The 21527-nt window shown below is 43.3% G+C and overlaps 1 protein-coding gene across 2 annotated transcripts in view; it reads left to right on the top strand.

Annotated features, from left to right (window-relative positions):
• The window catches only part of GRIK2 (glutamate ionotropic receptor kainate type subunit 2), a 2093351-nt gene that overhangs the window by 669153 nt on the left and 1402671 nt on the right, over positions 1-21527 (top strand). For both annotated transcript variants that reach the window (XM_069606522.1, XM_069606523.1), the window contains exon 6: positions 13294-13467. In XM_069606522.1, coding sequence (XP_069462623.1) covers positions 13294-13467 — 174 coding nt within the window. The remainder of the gene's footprint in view (positions 1-13293; positions 13468-21527) is intronic.

Here is a 21527-nt window from a genome sequence, read left to right as displayed (position 1 = left end):
GTTACATCTTTGATACATGGGTAAAGGTTTTAAATAGTCCAGGGGCACATCAAGAGAGATATGCAGTTACCTGACAACCCCACACAACATTGATAGTGAAAGCCTATACATTGCCGTGCCCGCTGAGTCACCCCAAAAGCTTCATCATGTGCTGCCATTAAGTCCTTGTGCAGAAACCAAGGGGTAGGACTGGAGGCTGGATGCGTTGGTTCTCCATACAGGTCTGCTTCCATACGATGGACGTCGGCCACCTGGTTCCAGCATAGCACCATTGGGATTTTTGAAAGGTTCTTCCAATTGGATGTGATGTCCTTGATAGCAACGGCTGAAAGCGCATCAAACAACCTACCCTGAATCGCGTGGCCATCAAAGGCATGGTGAGCACTCCTGGACATGACCGAGAAGCGGGAAAAAGAGATAGACGCACACAAATGCGTACTATGAAAGGCGACATTGAGTTCCAAAAGCTTTTAGAGAATCTGCATGAAAAGGGCCTGCGCTTCAGGGAGCCCTCCTCAGTCTTGCATGACCAAAATAAGGAGCGAGCTGACGTGCTCCCTTTCCTTCCGAGGCAAGATGGGGGTAAAGAACGATCTGTCATATAGCCTGAATACAGTTTGTGTCGTCTATTTATTTATTTATTTATTGCATTTATTTACATTTGTATGGCACACAAAAACAGCCCTTAGGCATCATGGAGCTGTTAAGTATACTTGCTTAGTTACAGAGTCTGTACAGTTAGATGTCAGTGAAGACAGTGATGTATCGACAATGTTGAAAGGCAGACATTCGAGATATATGTTAAACAGACTGGGATAGCGGTGAGTTCCTTGGTTACATTGGAACAATGTGACATCTGTTGAGAAATGTACAGGTTAGTTAAACAATTTATTTTTAAGAGCTTTACGGAATACTGTGTATGAAGCTTCATTTCTGAGTGCCATGGGCAGAGCATTCCAGTGTTTGGGCGCTAGATGTTGGAAGCTGGAGCCTCCTGCTTTGGTTCTTTTGAAGGTGGGAACATGTATCATGTTAGCATGGTGTGACCAAACGGGACTGGACAATGTGATGGGAAAGAACTTCTCCGATAGGTAAGGAGGGGCTGTGTGTGATAAGCACTTGTGTGTGATGGCCAAAGATTTGAAAAGAATAAGGTCTTTCCCGGTAGCCAGTGTATATCTCTCCTGGCCTGTGAAAGATGTTCCCTTTTCGGTCTGCACATTGCCACTCTAAGGGCATTGTTTTGGGTAACTTGTAACCTTTGGAGGTTTTTTGCGGACGTACCCAGGAGTAGTGCATTGCAGAAGTCAAGTTCTGCCCCAATTGTGAGAGGCGGTTGGTGGTAGACAGGTAGGCTTTGACTGTTTTAATTATTTTTGTGGTGAGTGCTGCTGAGGATGCGATGGCACTGACTTGGCGTGTCATTGACAGAGAGGAGTCAATAAAACCCCTCAGGGTTTTTACTACTGGTGACACAGAGATAGGGATCTTATCACTGTAGAAGGCCTTGTATTGTGGATCAAGTTTGTTGAGCGTGTTTTAGGAGCCTACTAGGAGAATCTCTGTTTTATCTCCATTGAGATAACGTCCATTCGCTGCCAACCATGCATGAATGGCTGCATAGATGTTGTCTAAGACTGCTGCATCCTGGTCATAGTTACCTGGTCTTGGGTGTCTCCGGCATAGTTTGTGTATGTTATGCCGCAATCGTCCAAGTCATTGAAGAGAAGGGTGAATATGTTGTACAGAGTGGGTGCTGTGTTGGATCCTTGCGGGACACCACAGTGTAAGGTGGTGGGTTTTGCACATGCTTGATCAGAGAAAACATTCATAAGTCCCCCTTTAAGGAATGAGGAGATCCAAGCTGCGGCTCCAGTGTAGAAATGAGCAAAGTTTAAGAGATGTTTGCATCGACTGTCATGGTCGACGAGATCAAAGGCCACTGACAAGTCGAGTAGGAGGAGGAGTGCTTAGTTGGATATTGAGATCCAGTAAGGATGACTAAGACCTATGGCCTGGGCGGAAACCTGATTGCGTCTTGCAGAAGATATTGTTTGATTATAGGAACTGCTGAATTTGCGTGTACGCAACTTTGTCCAAGATTTTCAATAGTAATGGGACCGTGGTCTGTAGTTATTGGATGATTCAGTGTCTAGGTTAGGTTTTTTAGAAGTGGGCGGACCTAAGCTTCTTTAAGACAGTCAGGAACTTTGTTTGTTTTGAAAGAAGCAACAATGAAGGCGGTCAGGAATGGTACTAAGGATTCCGTGCAATCTTTGACTAAACTGGCTGGGCATACATTCCCTTTACAGTTGGATGGTTTAGTTTTCCTGATGAGGTTCAGAACCTCTGCCTCGAGAACTTCCCTGAAGGAGAAGAGCCTTTTTTCAGTAGTGACTGTGATGGTAATGTGGTGTGCGGGAGAGTGTTGTTTGGGAAGGTCTTTGAAATGGTCCTTGTTCTTATTCTGTAGGAGTTTGATTTTATTTGTCAAGGCTGCTTGTACTTTGGTGCACCAAGATTCATCTTTAATGACTTCTTGTGTGTTGGTGACCGGGGTAGCCAATTTCTTATAAATGTAGAACAGTTCTTTGGATTCAGAAGTGGCATTGGAGATCCTTTCATTATAAGATGAGGATTTAGCTAAAACAATAGCTTTTTTGTATTGAGCCGCAAGAGATTTGTAGGCTGTTAGAGTGGCGTCATGTGGTGTCTTTTGCCAATTTCTTAGTGATAGGTGCTTAAGGGCATGTAAATCTTTGATTTCGGTGGAGAACCAGGAGTTAGAATGTTTCTTTATTTTGGCTCTCTTGACCTCTAGTGGTGCAATGGTGTCTACTGCTGTACTCAGCGCAGAATTGTAGATCTCAGCCAGCACAGAAGGGTCTGAGGAGAAAAGGGAGTGTAGGGCTGGTGTGTCTAGGTGAGGGAGGATCAGGTCTTTATGTAGATTGCGTGCACATCTGGCTAAGGCAGGTGGGACAGGCGTAGAGAGTTTTGTGGCTCTATTGTTGAGAGGGATGAGAAAGTGGATAAGGTGGTGGTCAGTCCAAGGCAACAGAGTATTGGAGCTGATGTCTATACCACAGTTATGATCAGTTTCCAAGTCTAATATGCGCCCTTTGCAATGGGTGGGATGGTCATTTCTATGCTGGAAGCCGAGTTTTTGTAAACCTTTGGCAAGTGCTTTGGCCTGTTTATCTTTCAGGTCGTTAAAACTCAAATTTAAATCCCCCAAAAGAATTGCTTTGGTGGTGGTTTTAAGATTTTCACCAAGGCAATGCATTATAATCTCATGAAAGTCAGCTAGAAGGCCAGGTGGTTGGTAGGCTATATGAAGATCAATGGAGAGGTTGGGAGAGATGGAGACCTTGACTGCAAGGGAGTCAACATTCTCACCTAGCTGTGAGGTGGTCTGTCTAGCTGCTAGGGACTCTTTGACTATGAGGGTTACTCTCCCCTTTGGTGATTGGTCTGTCTTGACAGAAGATGGTGTATCCTGGTGACAGGGCTAGTGAGATGGCAGGTCCTGAAGCTTCATGAAGCCAGGTTTCGGTAATAGCGAGTGCATCAAGCTCCAAGTTTGTAATCAGATCATGGATTTCGATCGCATGGCTGGGAGTGATCTTGCATTTATGAGTGTGCATTGCAGGGGACCTGAAACATACTTGTTTTTTACTTTGCTTCGGGTAGGCTGAGTGGTAATACTGACCTTAGGGGCACTCTAAGGGGCCTTGGTAGGAGTCACAAGGAGGTGTGAGCAGTTCAGGGGAGTTGTGAGACACGTGGCTTCCGTAGGTGCTGCAAATGTTATGCCAGATTCTCGCCCAGAATTGGTCTGGTAATGAGAACTTGCAGTCACCTTCCCATGCAAGTTCAGTTTTCCTGTTCAGATTCTGTTTGGCAGATGTAGGGGGGTCGTTGTAGGGTACAGCGCCCTTTCATCGCAGGAAATTTTTTTGCAGGGTTTTTTACAGCGAACTTTTTTCATGGAAAAACCCATCGAATTTTGGAGGTTTGGGGGGAGTTAGAAAATTATATGTATGTATTGTGGGTGTTTGGGAATAGAAACAATTAAAGGAAATGGGGCTTTGGGGGGGGTTCCCCCCAAAAATAATTGTAAAAAATCCAATGGGTTTATTTGTTAAAAAATGTGCAGTAAAAACCCTGCGAAAAAACATCCCGTGATGAAATGACATGGAACCCTCTGTAGACAGTCGATGCCGACAATGGATGAAGAGTTCAAGCCAAATCATTGCTCTGGGGGCTCACTGAAGTCACTCGCTGACATGTATACATCTGTCGGTATATAGAAAACCTGCCCTCTGGGAGACCATGCCTAGCCTGCAAAGCAGCAAAGGGGTGCATTTTTGAGTCTGACCATACCTGACCAGTATATGGTATTCCCTGTGTCTGCCAAATGGGCTAATTTGTGGCATCTCCTACAATTTCTAGCATATTACTATACCACATTGGAGTGGAACAGCAACTTGTAATGTAATAAACTGTAGTCGCTTCCTGGACGTCAAGGGCTTTACCTGTGACTATGATTGGGCCCACTTCCTTAAGCAATGGTTTATCTGTCCGAAATGGTATGTCGCTGGTGTCATACAGGTCTGCTAGGATCTTTTCTAGATCATACCATACTGGAAGCAATGCCTGGTCTGCTTCAGAACACCAACCCATCCCTTGATGTATTGTGAAGGCGTGGGCGTGTCTAGTGTTTTTCGAAAAGCCTGCTCCCCTCCCTGTGATGAATGGAGCTGCAGTCTGATACTAGAGATTCTAGGGCACTTCCCTTCCCACAAAAATGTGAGAAGTATCTTTTTAATATTCTTGAAAAAAGCAGGGGCCATTCTTATGGATGCATGGCTTGACTATACATAACGACTGGGACGACTCGACTGTACATAACGACTGGGACAAAACACATTTTTATCTTTTCCAGATGATCCCGCCACGAGAAAAGCAGAAGAGACCACTAACTCAATAGAGTCTCAATTTTATCACTAATCATCTCTGCCTTAAGTTTAACCAAATCTTCCATCCAATTGGCGAAACACATTTCCAGATACCTGATACTTTTTGATTGCCATAATAGGCCCTGACAGTCTATGTGCTATTTGTAGCAGTGAATGCTTAGGAGCATCAGTTCCATTTTGTCTAGGTTCAGTTTGTATTCCAACACATAGAAAGGGTGGGAATGAGGTGGCAGAGTACTCTAAATATGCCATTTTGTTGTTGTTATATGTTAAGGTTTCAGCTCTAAAGTTTGGTGATCTTATTACAATGCTAGACTCATTGTCCCCTACCGGCTGTAGGAGGGGCTCTAAGGAAAAGACAAAGACGATTGGGGAGAGAGGACAGCATTGTTTTGTACACCTAACCATGGTAAAATATAGGGACCCCCCTCGGTGTTAGCAACCATGGCTGCCCTGGAATGGTGGTATAGCATCATAAGCAGAGACACTGATGTGGGCCCCATGCCAGCGTACAACCGTTCCTAAAAATGGCCAACCCACCCCATCAAAGGCCTTCTCTGCATCCAGGATGATTGATGCCATGGTTTATGCGCTCTACCTGCCAACTCTAGGATATTGCATAGAAGACATGTGTTGGAGGAGGATAGTCTCTCCTTGATAAAAACCTGTTTGATCTTTAGGCATATGTTTTGGTAATAAGGGGTCGACTCTAAGTGCGGGTACTTTTGCGTACATTCATCAGTGATATGGGTCTATAATTCTTTGCTATTCAGGGGTGCTTTCCCAGTTTGGGAATCACATGAATCATGGCGTCGAAAAACGTCCCATTGCGATTTATGGGAATTATACCTTGAACATAGGACTTAGTGTTGAGGTGCTGAAATATCTGCACACGTGTGGCAAATGTCAATGCGAAATCCCTCAGGTTTCCTTTTTTAAGCTCCAGGGCTTCAAACTGCTCTTTGGAATTTATTGCTGAGTGGGGTGGGTTCCAGGTCCAGATATTCGTTGATTTAACTGGCCGGGGGTATTGCCTCAGGTGTATATGGCTGCTCATAGAAATGTGCAAACTCCATTACAAATGGCCTCACCCTTATGAATTATAGTGTCATTGACTTTCACGACTGCTATTTCTTTGTTATGTCCCTTGGCTTTGAGGTAGTTTGCCAGGAGGGCTCCGGACTAGTTAGCTCTTCCAAAATATTTAGAATGGCATTCAAATGCACACCAGAAGCTTTATTCGTACTCACCTTGTTATAGAAGCATTTTGGTTTGATGAGCTCTTTTAGTTTTTTTTTTTAAAGGGGGCTGCCCAGTACTCTTTTTCCTGAAGTTTTATATCTTTAAGAGTCTTCATAGCCTTCACCCTTGTATGCTTGTTCACCTCTGCCACGTATCTGATAATGTGCCCTCTAAGAGCGGCTTTATACATGTCCCACACCACAGTAAATGGGTGTCCCCACCCATATAAAGAATTCCCTTTGATAACTGTATTATCGCTTCCCTGAATTCCTGCATGTTCAATAGATCCACATTCAGGCACCAGCTCTGAGATCTGTTAGGGGCTTCTGTCAGGTCTATAGCAATCAGAACCGGGGCAAGATCAGAGGTGACAAGCAGCATATTGTCTGCTCTATAGACATATTTCAAAACCCCTCTACTTAGAAAAATATAATCTGTCCCCCAAAACAAGCAATGCAATGGGGAGTAGATGGTGTATTCACACTCTGTGGGATGGGACATTATCTATATATAAGCTAAATCATTACCTGACACAAACATTTTTGACAGCGTAAAGGCGCAGTGGGAGTTTCTGTTGAGAAAGGAATCTGTGGGGAGGTTGCAACCCCCCAATGACTATGAAGGTAGAACAGGTTTGCTAGGCCATCTGGTGTATCTTGGGCCTATCATAGTCTGGTTGGTTTGGGCCATTAATATTCAGAATAACTGGGGGGCATCATTTATCTTGCAGTCGACTAACATCCATCTACCATTCTCGTCCTTATCGGTCCTCACAATATGTACCGTCAAACTCTTGTGGAACAGGACAGTAAAACCTACCCTGCTCCAGCTTGCCTCTGAGAAACAGATTTGAGACACCCATTGCATCCTGATACTAGCCAAGTCTTTCTCAGTGAGGTGAGTCTCTTGTATCAGGGTTACGTGAGATTCTAGATTTCTCAGCTGGGTGAATACTTGCTGTCTCTTAATTGGGGCTCTTAAGACATTTGCATTCCAGGAGACTATGTTAACCATGCTGTATTATAAGATAAAATTAATTGTGGGGGTAATCTTCATAGCTATATTATGAGTAAAAGGGGGTTAGTCCCTTTGGCCATCTGCCAGAGGACATACAGGCGATCTCGTCGACCAACTCAGGATGCAATGGATTCCAAAGGTCTTCTTACAATCAGACATATGTAAGCAGGAAAAGGAGAGATAGAAATGGAGAACATTGCCAAAAGGTAATAGCATTTGGATAAACATGATATACACGGTAAACGCCAGTTAGAACACAACCTATTTGTAGCCATAGGAAAAGGGTCAAAATGAATCTTCAAGCTGAAATGCCACCCCTCTTCCCTCTAAGAAACTTGAGGGACCAGCTAGGGAGGAGGGATCAGGCATAGGACAAGCCCCCACAAGGACAGCTCTGACCCTCCTTTACCTCAGGAAAAATGAATTTGCGACGGTGAGTGCCTTTGGTCAAGATGCGTGTCAGTCCTTTAAAGTTTAGAGTCAACGTGGTTCTAAATTCAAGCTCCATTCATGTGCTTGGCTTTGGTGCTGGTGGGCTGTCAGCTTCTAATGGGGATCTGGACTCATCCACAGGTTGCTTAGTGTGCTTGTTGGCTGTTACTGCGTCAAGAGATCTGGAGTGTGGTCCATGGTTGAAGGCATTTGGTACTTGAAGCAGGATAGCCTTGTCTCCACCTCATGATGGGGTCCCGAAAGGCGGGGCCTGGATGACTGTTGTATTGGTGTGTTGCTCCACGAAGGGGGAGGGAGTTATCTTCTTCGGGCTCTCAGATGAAGCCTCTTGGTATTTCCATAGGTCATCAGGATCATGAAAGAATTTTGAGAGGCCTATTTTGGTAGAAAGGGACATCTTTGCCGGTGCCGTAAGACCGCCAGTGAATCTCAGCATGCATAGATAAGAATTGCTTACTCTTAACTATGGTGTTCTTAGAGAAATCCTGTGATATCTATTAAGGGTGTCACTAGTATTGTATTTGACTTGTTAGTTTCTTAACTGCCCCAATATCTATACCACCTGGGCATATCAAAGGAGGTACACTATAAGCAGCAATGGTTATGCCTACCAGACACTACCTCATCATCCCACATGAGGCACCCGTTCTATTTCTAGGCACGGGGAGCAGCTAACGTGAAGGGCAGCAGGGATCCGAGTTTGTAGCCATACAATGGGGTTAGCTCCCTCAACAATTTCAGAGATTCCAAATATTCTGACATTGTTCTGTCTGCTTCTGTCTTCCAAATGAGTGACAGCCATCTCCAGCTCATATAACATTCCTTGGAAGTATAGCATGCCCTCCAACCTGTCCTCCAGGAAAGAGATTCTGTCTTCTGCATGATCAATATGTCCCACAAATATATACATTTCTCGCTGCATGGATAGGATTTCTTGCTGAACATCCTGGGTACGTAGATCTATGAAGGTTTCAGACTTTTGGATTGGTGAGAGCTCTGCTAGAACAAAGCTGAAATATATTTGTGCCATGCCACGCATTTGCACTTGAGTAGGGTGTGTGACTACCTCTGTACCCTTCCCTTCTGTGAATTTTAGGGGCTTTCTTGAGGCCATGCCTGAAGGGAGAGGGTTTCACCATTCATAAGTGTTATTTCAGGGAAAGTGGGGTCCTTGGCACCTATATTAATCTGTGTTGTCCAGCCTGGCCTATAAGCCTCCACCAGTTTATGAAGACCTTCCAAGGTGGTGCCCGTATTCACCACCAGGAGTTGTGTCTTGGCATGGAACAAGAAACAAAACTAATCAGGCTCATTTCGCGGGGCTTGTCAGTTTGTTTCTGTAACTGCCATTGCCAAGCGCATGTTAGCTGTGTGCCTCTGGCCCCTCACTCTGTTTCAGTGCATAGCAGTGCAACTCACACTCCTTTACTCTGCTGTTCCTCACAGATGCGGCGGGTAGTGTACGTCGGCCTATGTGTCATGGAGGCATGCTCTCACCACAGGTTGTGGCACAGTCTGTGGGGTTCCAGGTTTTTAACATATTCTCCCACATTGGGCCTCATTACGAGTAGGGCGGTAAGGTATACCGGGCACCATTGAGGAGACCGGTGCCGTTAATCCCCTACCGCCCTATTCCGAGGTCCCTTGGAGGGAACCGTAAGGAAAGTGTGGTCTTACCACACATCCCTTACGGGTCCTGCTAAGGGACCAGGGTGCTAATAACAGGCTTGCATGTCGCGAGCCCGTTATTAGCGCCCTCCCCATTCCCATTGACCCCTATGGGGGCTCAAATGGGAATGGGGAATGGTTTTTTTAATGGGGACTTACCGGTCCTGCCAGGGTCGGACTACACCGTTAAGTCCCCATTGAACAACACCGGTGCCGGACCCGTTATTGGAGGCAGTCATGGTGCAAATAGCGCCATGACTACAACCAATCTCGGAATGAGGCCCATTGACTCAGGTCTGGTTAACATGGTCTTGTCAGCTATGAAATGGATCACTACAGAACACATCGTCCAAATACGGTAAGTGTCTAGCAGTGTTCAAAACATAAAGTATGCGAGAAGAGGGGTTTGGAGCTGTAAAGCAAAGTGGCCATCTTCTGGGCAGGTGAGCCACCCCCCACTAGCATGATGTACATACTGAGAAAAAATCAACAAACAATAGGGCTTTTTGCTACGTGGCCCACTACAATTGGTTGGCACACTTGTACCCTTCTGGAATATTCCACTTGCTATCAGCAGGCAAGCTGGTACCCCAGGTGCTTGGGGGTGGACTTGACCACCCAATTAGCCCATCATCCATCATCACGCCTACTGCCTGCCATTCAAATTGTCTTTGAACTCGGCCTTGCAAGCATCAGTGCGGCTGAGAAAAAAAGGGAGTGTGAGCAGAGCCTTATCTTCAGTCTAGATGTGGTTTGTTCAAAGTCTATTTACATCTGGACCATGTGACAGGAGACTTTGTTTGAGCTCCTTTCTTCGTATTTAATACTATTAAATGAATAAAACCTGGCACTCATAGGGCCTCATTACACGGTAGGTGACCGGGACCGTTCATTACGGTAAGGGACCGGCACCGTTCATTACGGGCCGCCACATTACCGGTCTGCTCTGGTCCAGACCAGACTTGCTTACCGCTACCCGCGAGTAGACCAGGATGCTAACATCCTCCCCATCCCATTGAGCCCTATGGTCGGCATGGCCCGGTAATTCCCTATTTTCGGGGACCGGACCAGGTACCCGGTTTGGGGGTAGCCATGCCGCTAAAAACGGCATGGCTACCTCCAAACTTGTAATGAGGCCATAGTGTATTTCCATTGCACCACAACAGGAGCTCGCCTCACTTCTCACGTTCATTGTATCTTCTCAAATAGATAACCTGTTTCTTGGCTGCCTCAACCCTTAACCCTCAATCCTTAACACATGACCAAACAAGCCTTCTCGAATTTTCCTTCATCACCAGCTGTTTTTCTTCTACTGCGCCACACCTTCAGCCCTTTCGCTCTTGGGGTCCTAGTTTGCTTAAACACAACGTGGATCATCCAGATTCCATACACACACATATATATATATATATATATATATATATATATATATATATATATATATATATATATATATATATATATTGATGGCACAGCCTGCAGTCTATTCACTACGTATAGCCAGCCTTACGATTACTTAGTTTACTTGCATTACAGCATCTGTACAGTTATAAAGTGATTTCCATTTTCTTCAGTGCTCTTGTACGTGCAATATTCATTCCTGCACATTAAATATTACTCAACCCTTTAATTAGTCATCAGAATCTATAAGGTCTATATACTTTCTTCTCCAGCATCTCTTCTTGGTGCGTTATCTCTACTTCATGTGATGTCACCAGTCTCTTGCCTTCACACTTCTTAAAGAACCTCTTTTAAGAGGCTCTCATTTATCTGTGGGTACTTCATATAAGGCTTTCTCAATGGATACATTGTTTTGAGGATCCTTTGTGGGATATATACCATTATTGGCATTGTGCATGACACAATTTCCGGCTTCTAACATATAGGAAGAATTGGAGGGGGGACTTCCTGTAGAAGCATTTGGCTCCTCCTCTACACAGGTATAAGTAATGTATGCTTTAATATTTGGTCATTACTTAAACATTAACACCATTATGATAGCTCAGTTAGTTCAGCGCTTGCCTTTAACGTCTCTTTATCATTTGCAGGCACAGGTTGGAATCCTGGCAGGGCACACACACCCCTTCATCTTCCAGGTGTAGATCAACTCAATACCACTGCAACAGTGGCAGTATATTGAATTATCACAGTGCTATGAAACAGGAGGGACTGGACAAGAGTAGTTATATAAGAAAATAACATAATTAAGATAATAATACTAATAATAATGTATTTCTTATATAGTGCTACACACACATAGGTCTCCGAGCGCTCAAATAACAGAAGTCATTATTATCCCACAGAGAGATGGATCGAAATAAAGAAACACAGGACCAGTAAAATGTGTTCACACAAAGAGCTAACTAAGAAAGTAAGAACTACATGTTAGTATTATGCGTTTTGGTGGTGACTCAACTCCATTAATTGTAAACAGCATACACATCGATATTAGATCAATTTGCAATAGATGCAGTTCAAACACGAATAGGACAAAATCCACGTAATGCTTTAAACATCCATTCCTATATTCTATACTGTCTATAAAGGGTTAAATCAACCTACAAAGGTATAAGCTAACATCACCAAATTCCATACAATTTAAATACAGTGCCAAGTGAACATGACAAATTGCAGTTCACATTTTTATTAGCCTGCAATGTACGTGTACATTACAGTGTTCATGGTTTGGGTCATACGTAACAACCCTTACCTACCTAGAAAGCATGGTACACTCCATGCTCATCTCACAGAGCAACATATCAGGGAATTCACAATACAACTGTACTCACAAAGTCAATCCAAAGGTGTTACACATAATATTCCACTGTCAGTCTTAGTTATCTATGTCTGGTGCTCTAATCTGCCAGCTGTTGCAGCTCATACTCTTTATAAGTATTGGCTGTCAACCATTCTTCCCCAGTCTGACGCTGTGCACAGAGATAGTGGCCCGGAGTTTGATAGACGGTCGAAAGCTTCCACCTTCGCCTAGGGGATGGGTGCTTGTGACCCGCCAGACGTGTTGGACTAAAATTCCCATGAGCCCTAGGCAGAATAGTCAGTGGTGAAGGATCTTCAGAGTTGCAGTCCAAAACATCTTGAGGTCCACAATGTGCACTTCTACTGCCGAGGGTCATACACACCTCAGATTAAAAGATAGCTGAAGCTAATGGAACACATCCCTCAGCATTGCTTTGCACCTCACTAAAAATTAGTCTCAACTTCCTAAACTACTCTCTCTTTACCTTTCCTCCCACTGCATTGTAACCGACCAGCATATGATTGCCTACATCCACAACCAGCAACCATGCTTCCTGGGCATGTACCTGCCCCGTGTGCAGCATTCTGGCTGAGGCAAGTTTCAGTTCATCTGCTCTCCACAGTCAGATGACATTTTGATCACAAGATGCATTTTATTCATGTCATCACACACTGGCATGTATTCCTCAATAGCAATAGTAGAAGACATGCACTATAAAATATTGTCAGCACATTAGTTATGAGCCATCATACTCTAAAGGGTGACGTGCACACACAGTGCAATTGTGCACATGTTCCTCACACCACACCGCACATTGTGTAAGGGAGGGGGCCATATGCTAGCATGGTGCAGGTGGAGCAGTATTTCTCATGCACCTAATGGTAAGTAGGCATGGGTGACGATGATGTTATTGGGTTCCAGGACTCCAATCAAGCATTGCCATGGCAATGTGAATTTGGCAAAGCATCGTAATTCCGAAGTACTTTCCATGTGTCACAAATGAACCTCTGCTGTTATTCGATTGTTTAAATCCTGGAAGAACACATCTAAATGCGATGAGGCAGTTCATGCATGACTGTTTCTATGTCTAATAAGAAGTGACTTTGGGAGAGATTTAAGTAGATGCCATTGTGATGACACCACATATACACCTGTCATCTATTCCAATTCCAGGACCTCTTCCTTCTTGATGTCGAACCGTACAGGTACAGCGGCGTGAACATGACCGGATTCAGGATCTTAAACACTGAAAATGTCCAGGCCGTCTCCATCATGGAGAAGTGGTCCATGGAAAGACTGCAAGCCCCACCAAAACACGACTCTGGGTTGCGGGATGGATTTATGACGGTAAGAACCCTATTGAATTTACTACCTGTGTGCCAAATAAATCAGAACTATAACACGAGATCCGTTTGATTAGCATACTGAATAAGGACTTATGTACTTTACTTATTGACAGAACAAGAGAATTAGGGTCCTAGTGCGGATCAGCAGCATTTACTTTTCATTGTGTGTATATAGACGCGGACGCGCGCGCGCGCACACACACACACACAAACTCTCTCTCATGGTTTATTATATTGTTTTCTTCCTGCTTGAATAAGTAATTTCCTATTGTGTGATCTGATCTAGATAATTAAGAATCAGCTGCAACCTGAGATTCTCTGATTGGAAAAGTCCATAACCCATCTATTATATTGGGGGATGGATAGGATATCACAGAATAGTAGTCTAGGAAATCATATCGCCAGGTATTGCTGTACAGCAGATTAGTGATCCTGATATCACACGGATTGCAATATTGTAGCAACCCCCACAATTGTGTTGTAAATTCCTGATTTGCCATATGATGCATACATTACATCGCTAATGTCTGAAATGTACATGTATTCCTGTGCAAAGCCCCATCATATGTTAACACTTGCTGTGGCATTACATACGGTGCAAGTACAATATTTCCTGTTGAAGTCTTCCAATGTCCTTTTTTTGATCACTGTAAACAATGCAAATAATTCTAATACGTCATAGTAAAATTAGATGATCAAAACACATAGGTTGCAAGTTTTGGTTTTTATAAACACATTGTTACAGAACCTTTATTTTACAAAGGCAGTTGCCCATATGCTAATGAAATACTAGATCTCTATGGAAAATACGCTCCACATTATAGTGCATGTATTATAGGCAGGTGACTCTTAATGTACATGAAACACCTTTTGATTTTGTGTATTTATTGAGAACAAACATAGCTTCAGAAATCAATGGAGACTGAAACTGCAGAGGCTATTGGCAACTATTAGGTGGTTACAGGGTGGTATAGTCCTCACAAAATAAAATTAATTGCCAGCATAGTATTAGAGCAGCAGAAAATAGTTAATATTAAAATCCGCGGTGATTGATGTAACAGTGAGGAAAAGTTTGGGGCTGAGAAGGTCGTCATGAGGAATACTATGCTGGATGTTTGCGGGGGTTTATCTTACAGGGTGTGAAGAAGGAGATTTTGTAGAGGAGGGTTTTGAATTATTTTCTGAATTGCACAAAGATGAGGATGGGTCTGATGTTAAAGGGAATGAGGGAGTGTACCAAGAATGTCTGTTTCTTTCTTTTCTGTATTCCTGCTGGTCCTCGAGTCTGGCTAGGTCTTGATTCCAGGTGATGAAATGACTGACAGTGACTCGTCTCCTCGTAGGGGGAGCGTGAGCGCGGACAGCTTTGGATATGTTGCCGATCACTCTGAGGGTAATGCAAGCTTGTAGGAGTAGGCAGGGTGTCAGCTGCGGGGGATTCCCTCAAAGCTTGTGGCGGATGACCACAGCTGACTGAGAGATGTTCACGGTTGTTGCTGATGAGCAAGCATTATATCTTGGTGGGATTCAATGTGAGGCAATTGCTGGCGGATGTCTATGATGGATGTTATTTTTGGGTAGATTTGTATTTTCTGTGTATTGGTAGATATAGGTGCTGTGTTTGGCTCAGAGGGTTCCCATGGTCTCTGTGCAGAGCTTGAATATCATGAGTAAAAGGGTGGCTCCCTCTATAACTACATAGGTGGGGATATGGATGTTTCCATCAGGAAAAACTGATGACTGCTTTGTAGGGAGAAGGTGAACCAGTATAGTATGTTCTCTTCATTTACCATGTGGTTACAGGGCAATGTGGATGAGAGCTTGATGGTCCAGGCTGTCAGTTTGTATGTTGGATGATTTTAGGCTAGCAGCTAATGTTGATGGTGTGACCGTGCTGATTTTGTTAGACCTGTCAGCAGCCTTTGATACTGTCAGACATCAACTATTGATTTCTGGTGTGTCCTGTATAGTACTTGGTTGCTTGGCCATTGAATGGATCCAACATTTTTTTGTGTAACTGGTTTCAGTGCATGCCGTCACCTCCTGACTCCACGAGTTGGTCCTGCCTAGCCTGTGAAGTTTCCCAGGGATCAGTGCTCTCCCCTCTTCGTGTATATATGTATGAGATCCCTCTGGCCCAACTGGGTGAATCTTATGCATTCTACTTCAAGATGTTTATGAATTATCCCCATATTTTGGTGTGGTTGGATGCTGAGCAGTCTAACACTGCCAATACTCCATTTGTGTCTATGAGCTGTTGACTCCTGGAAGTGTCATCATTACCTCAAATCGATTGGCTTAAAAACAATGACTGTGATCCTATTCTCTCTGCAGAAGATTTGGCCACACACATCAAGGGCGTCTGCTGAGATGAAAGCTCTGGTGTACTCCCTGTGGTGAAAAATGTGGGTGTACCATTCAGCGCCTCTCGGACACACTCTGAACAGATTTCTTCTGTGGTACAAATCTGATTCTTTCATTTTAGGATTTGCCACCACATTCTTCCTCTTCTTACATTTTCTCCCAAACTAATACTTGTTAACAGTTTCTTTCTGGTAGTCTGGATTATTGTAATTCCTTATTTCTTACTGAAAGTGGTTATCAGCTGACAGTGTGTGGTACTATGAGAATTCAATTTGGATTATAACTATTTGATCAAGTTACTCCTAGAACAAATGCACCACACTGGATAACAGTAGCTAAAAGTATCAAATTGAAAGCTCTCTCTCTGGCTGTTAAAACTGTAAAGTTGCAACAACCTGCTTGGTTTGCAGCTAAACTGTGTGTACTTGGCCTCTTCTAACTATTTAGTTGTATAGCCTTCCAGACTTGCTTATGCAGGGAGTGGTGCTCCTCTTCTGTTCAATCGGCTATTCTGTGGAACTGTCTTCCCACTTCTATCAGGTCCTTGCCTAACCTGTTCTCTAGAACACACTAAAGGCTAGTCTCTTTCCCACAAAATGTTTAAATGGAATTACCATGCTCGCCAAATGTATTGCTTGCAGTTTGCTCTCCATTACATTTTATGTAGTGCTGTGATTCCAATAATGGCCAATGATTTGCCTCTATAAAACTAGCAAACTGTAAAGAGAAAATTGAAAGCTGCATGGAGATCAAGAGGCAGCAATGTCCATAGTTGAAAATGTGCAGTGCATTCCCTGTCACTTGAATGGTCGCTGCATCCATGTCGCCTCTAGTTCTGAAGCCTGATTGATAGGCCGATGTGTGTGATTTTCTTCACCGACATCCCTGGTTCAAACAAATATGCCTTCTCAGACTCTATGTGACTCACTTATTTCTCTGATGAGAAAATGTGCACTTTGCATAAAAGATTGCTTATTTATGAGCATATTTTCCCCTATGCCGAGTAAGCGGGACATTTCCTTCACCTGAGATGGTGGCTCCTCATTTGTTCTTATTTTACCCAGCCTATATTGAGGAGATCTATATTCTTATTCAAGAGTCTAAGTCAGCAACCCAGTAAACATTGGTCATGCTCGAATATTGAAGTCCATTCCAGGCTCCATTGTTCTTGATCTTACTGCTCTAGTTAATTCCTCTTTGAGTTCTAGATCAGAACCTCTCAAAATAAAGAAAATGCTATTGTCATTCCACTATTGAAGAAGATTAATTTGGATCCCATGGCCTTATGCCAATTTCACCACAGTTCATACCTCCAAAATTCTGGAGTGAATTGTGGCCAGGCGTCTCGAGTCACATACCGTAACATAAAATCTTCTTCATCAAACCCAGGCAAGCTTCCACCAAGAAATTAGGACAGAGCCTATTTTTGTTTGCACCGAAGATATTTTGCAACGGGCAGTTGATGGCGGTGGTGTGGTAGCCTGGAGCCCAATGGACTTCTTGACTGCCATTGACACCATTGAGGACTAGTTATTCGTCTTGCGGTTCTCCCATCTGGAGGTGGGGAGGCAAGCCCTTGATTGGTGTCCATTTTTTCTCTATGACCACATTCAGTTTCTCCTACTTTTGTCTAATAAAGGTCCTCTCTGACTTTTGGGGTACAACAGGGTTCTGTTGTTACTCCTGTTTTGTTTAATATGAATTAATATGTATTTGACCACTTCTGCAATGCTGTTTGAGTCACTGGGGTTTCATTTAATTTTCTGACGCATCACACATAGATTTTGGTGCCAATGGATGCCGAGGCTCGTATTGGGTTTACCTGCTTCTAACGATACTTTATCTACAGCACGTTCTCCTCATTGGATGACAGTAGAGCAATGCATACAATGTGCAGCCCTTTCCCTCATCTACAGGACCGTATAGGCTCAGTGTCATCTGTTCCTTTCTGTATAATTTAGTGCTTATCAACCTGGCTGTCAGCTGTGATCTGCGTCATCTAATCTTTTTATGTTACAATTGTTTTTGATCTTATCTTTTTAGGCGCCCAGGTCTTTTCTGTACTGTTACCTCTTCTCAGAACTCTTTCCCTTTCCTACTTCACAACTCACCTTACTTATTTTCCTTTTCCTTACGAAAGTCTCTGAAAATGTGGCTTTTTACTTAGCCGTGGCATAAGGCTCCGTCAATGTTTTAGTGTGGATCATGAGCTGAATACTGTCTTAGCTCCTTGATGCCAGCAATGGCCAGAGCTGTGCTTTGTAAAGGGAAAAGATCTTTCATAGCAAAGAAAGGTATGTGAGGAGGCGTTTTCTGATGAGGTGATCGGATCGAGCATTGTTTTATTGAGCTCTGAGGATTTGTCCGATTTTGAGGGTGATGGGATGTGCCCAGAGCAATGGAGACGTTGTTACTTGCCAGGATTAGCTTTAGGTTTCTATCCAGATTGTCTTAACGATGGATGCTTTCAAGGTTGTTGCTTTGAGAGATACTACTGTATTTGTGAAGCGTTCCATGGAGAGTGCGTTGAAATGAATCCATGTATTTAATTTGTGCAGTGGGATGATAGGGGTGTTGTCTGGCTTGACATTTGCATCAGTGCCTTAGTGGATGTTGCTAATCTTGTCAATGAAGAGTTTTTGGCGGCAGTGCATTTCTCAATTGAGTGTGATATGGTAAGTTTGAGGGACGCATAAACTGTGGGCTAACTTCCACCAGCCACACCACAACTCTGCAGGTACATTAAACTAATTGATATGTTTATATCCAAGTTTGAAAATAAATGAAATTATTTTGGATGCAGAAGATCAACAGTACAAGGGATACAACTTTAAACATGTTTATAAATATTTTAATAATCCAGAAAGGGTGGAATGTGTTTAGTAAAATGTCTACCTGTTGTGCATTTGGCCTTACGATTTGCAGCAATATCAGCAGCAATATCAGCATCGTTATCAGCCAGGTTCAGAAAACTATAGAAAACCCAGGTCTACACGAAATGAAGCCACTGAAATCCATACACCACCTCCCCCCATTTGCTACCAGAGTCATTACACCTACGTGTGGAAATAGTGTGCGATTCTAGGCATTTATGTGAATAAAAATCTACAACAGAAAAAGACCACCATCCATCGATAAGGATCTTTTAATTTACCTACCTATTTCAAATCCCAGTGACCCTACATGGTCTCCAGCTTTACAATGCCTGTCTACAACTTGGAAGGCTCTAGTTGAGTTGCAGACTTCTGGATCTTTGATACCTACCTCTTTTAGATGTGTGAATATTCAGACATGGAGTCCCCATGTCTGTCTTCAGCCTTCCTAAATACTCTAACATAGAGAATGAGCTATTCCCATGCAAGCGCCCACTGGTTCCCTGCCCATGGAACAGCTTTTGAATGATAGGGCTTCTAGCTGTGCATACACAAAAAGTGACACAACAAATAAAGACTACAAAGTTTCCATATCATATTGCTTGAATGTACATATAATTAATCACGCCTTACATGTATACATAAACTGGGAGGATGTAATTTAGCATGTTTGCCTGCATGATTTCTACCTTTTAATGGCAGCCGCCATAAGTGGCCTTGCAGTTGCTGATGCTTGGTATACCCTATCACTTGTTGGCTCTATTTTCCTGTTGCCTCCTAATGTTGTTAAGAGTTCGGCCACTTTATTCTGTGACCTGAATGTGTGTACCTCATATCCTCTTGTGGGATCTTGGAGGTGAATGAGTAATAAAGTCGTTTTGTTGATATCTGAATGTGCCGTGCTGAATGCATGCAATACACACTATCAGACATCACATATGAATGTGTAGAGCAGTTCATCTTTAACAGTGATAGATGTGTGACACAGCAGTATATTTAACACTTTCACAGTGCAGTTTACTGAGTCAGAACCATACAATATATATTTAAAACAGTGTACTCACAGGTACACCAAATAACTGCAAACATTTATTTTAATTTTATTTTTTTATTTTTTTATTTGCAGTTATTTCCCTCCTCTCATTCTACACTCCCTACCGCTCCCTTCGCTCTGCCGACCACTTCCTTCTCACTGTTCCTCCTTCCCCTTGTGCCACATCCCGTTTCCGCTCCTTCCATCTCCTAGCCCCTCTACACTCAAACTCCTTACCTCTCTCACTCCGCTTTATTTCCACCTTTTCCTCATTCTGAACTTCCCTCAAATCTTTCCTTCTCCATTCCCCGCCGTGAAACCCCTCCCTCCTTCCTGCTCCCCTACCTCCTTGCCTTATTTCCTTGATCATCTCCCCCCATTCTCACCCTTCAGCCCATCCGCTTCCCTCCTCCCCCTCTTCCCCTCCCCTCCCTCTCCCTCTCAGTTCTACTGTACTACTCTCCTTCTCCTCCCCCAGTTAATTGCTCTACTTATTGTTTTGTTGGTCTGATTCTCAATTGTAAATTGCTTCTACTGTTACTGTTATAATGTTCTTGTCATATGCATCCTGTTGTTAAAGTGTGCAGCGCTTTGGTGTAAAGCGCTATATAAACAAAAATAAAAACAAATACAAAACACAAATAAGTGAATTAAACTTCAGAAAGTACAGCACTGGACATTATCTCTACTGTTAAGCAAGTTGTGAATCATTCCCCTCTTTCTACTGAAGATTCACCATTTAATAGCGTTACACGGCCAAGTAGTTTTCTGGTTTTGCTCTGAGGCAGTCTGAACCATAAAAGCAAGGCTTGCACGTCCGAAGCTTAAGTTGATAAGAAATATCCCATACCTACATTAATTGATGGCCACACTTTCATAAACAAGGGTGAATAAGAGCAATTCTACAATTATATGTAAACGAGATTAACCGTCCCTTGTAAAAAGCAGACTCTTTTCAGGTTTTCTTGCTTCTAGATTGTTGTTAGTGTTTATTTTCAGGAATAGCATCAGGTGAAATGCATACGGTTATTCAATCACTGTTTCATGACCTAACTTCATGGCTCGTGCAAGGAATGTTGCCACCCTAGACCAAGTGTCAGATTGGCACCTCCCACCTAGGCACTTGAACACATACCTATCATGCTGCACTTGGTACAAATATTGATATTTTGTACTTCAAGGCTCACATTAATACTCACAGGGCCATGTGCCAGAAAGCCATCCAGTCCCATTTTTCCTTGGAATTTTGGGACTTGTAGTTTTCCTTACTTCCAAATGAGGAAACATTAAATGCCAGTATAAAATACATGTTCATGCTGGCTGCACCCATACATGTACATTCAGGCTATGTGCAGGAAGATGCCATTATTACCATATTAGAACATACTCCTTTTTTCTTTTGACAGTAATACATGCCATGTCACTGTAAAAAAGCATGTCCAGGCTCACTACACCAAGCCAGTCCAGCCAATTGCCCTAGCAATGCTGTGACTACAGGAAGCATCCTGCCCAGACATTTGACCACCAGCACCAACCTGACCCAGGCGCAATGAGCACTTGCAACATGCTATCCATGCATTTTGACATTTACGCCCACTCCTTTCCTGGTGCAAGGTATTGAGAAACAGCTGATATTTGCTGGATTAAGAGCACTGGAAAAGGAAATCTTATGTTTATCACATGGCACAAAAAAGTGAGGAGCCGCTCAAATGTCCCTTCCACAAACCTCGTCTGGCAGAAGCCACTCTGCTGAGATTGCCAATAAGTGTACAAGCAGGACCTTTGTGTCCT

Source organism: Ambystoma mexicanum, chromosome 4p, assembly GCF_040938575.1.
Source record: "Ambystoma mexicanum isolate Mex_15411 chromosome 4p, UKY_AmexF1_1, whole genome shotgun sequence".
Lineage (NCBI taxonomy): Eukaryota > Metazoa > Chordata > Amphibia > Caudata > Ambystomatidae > Ambystoma > Ambystoma mexicanum.
The sequence above is the reverse complement of the archived record's forward strand: the minus strand, read 5'-3'. Positions and strand labels throughout refer to the sequence as shown.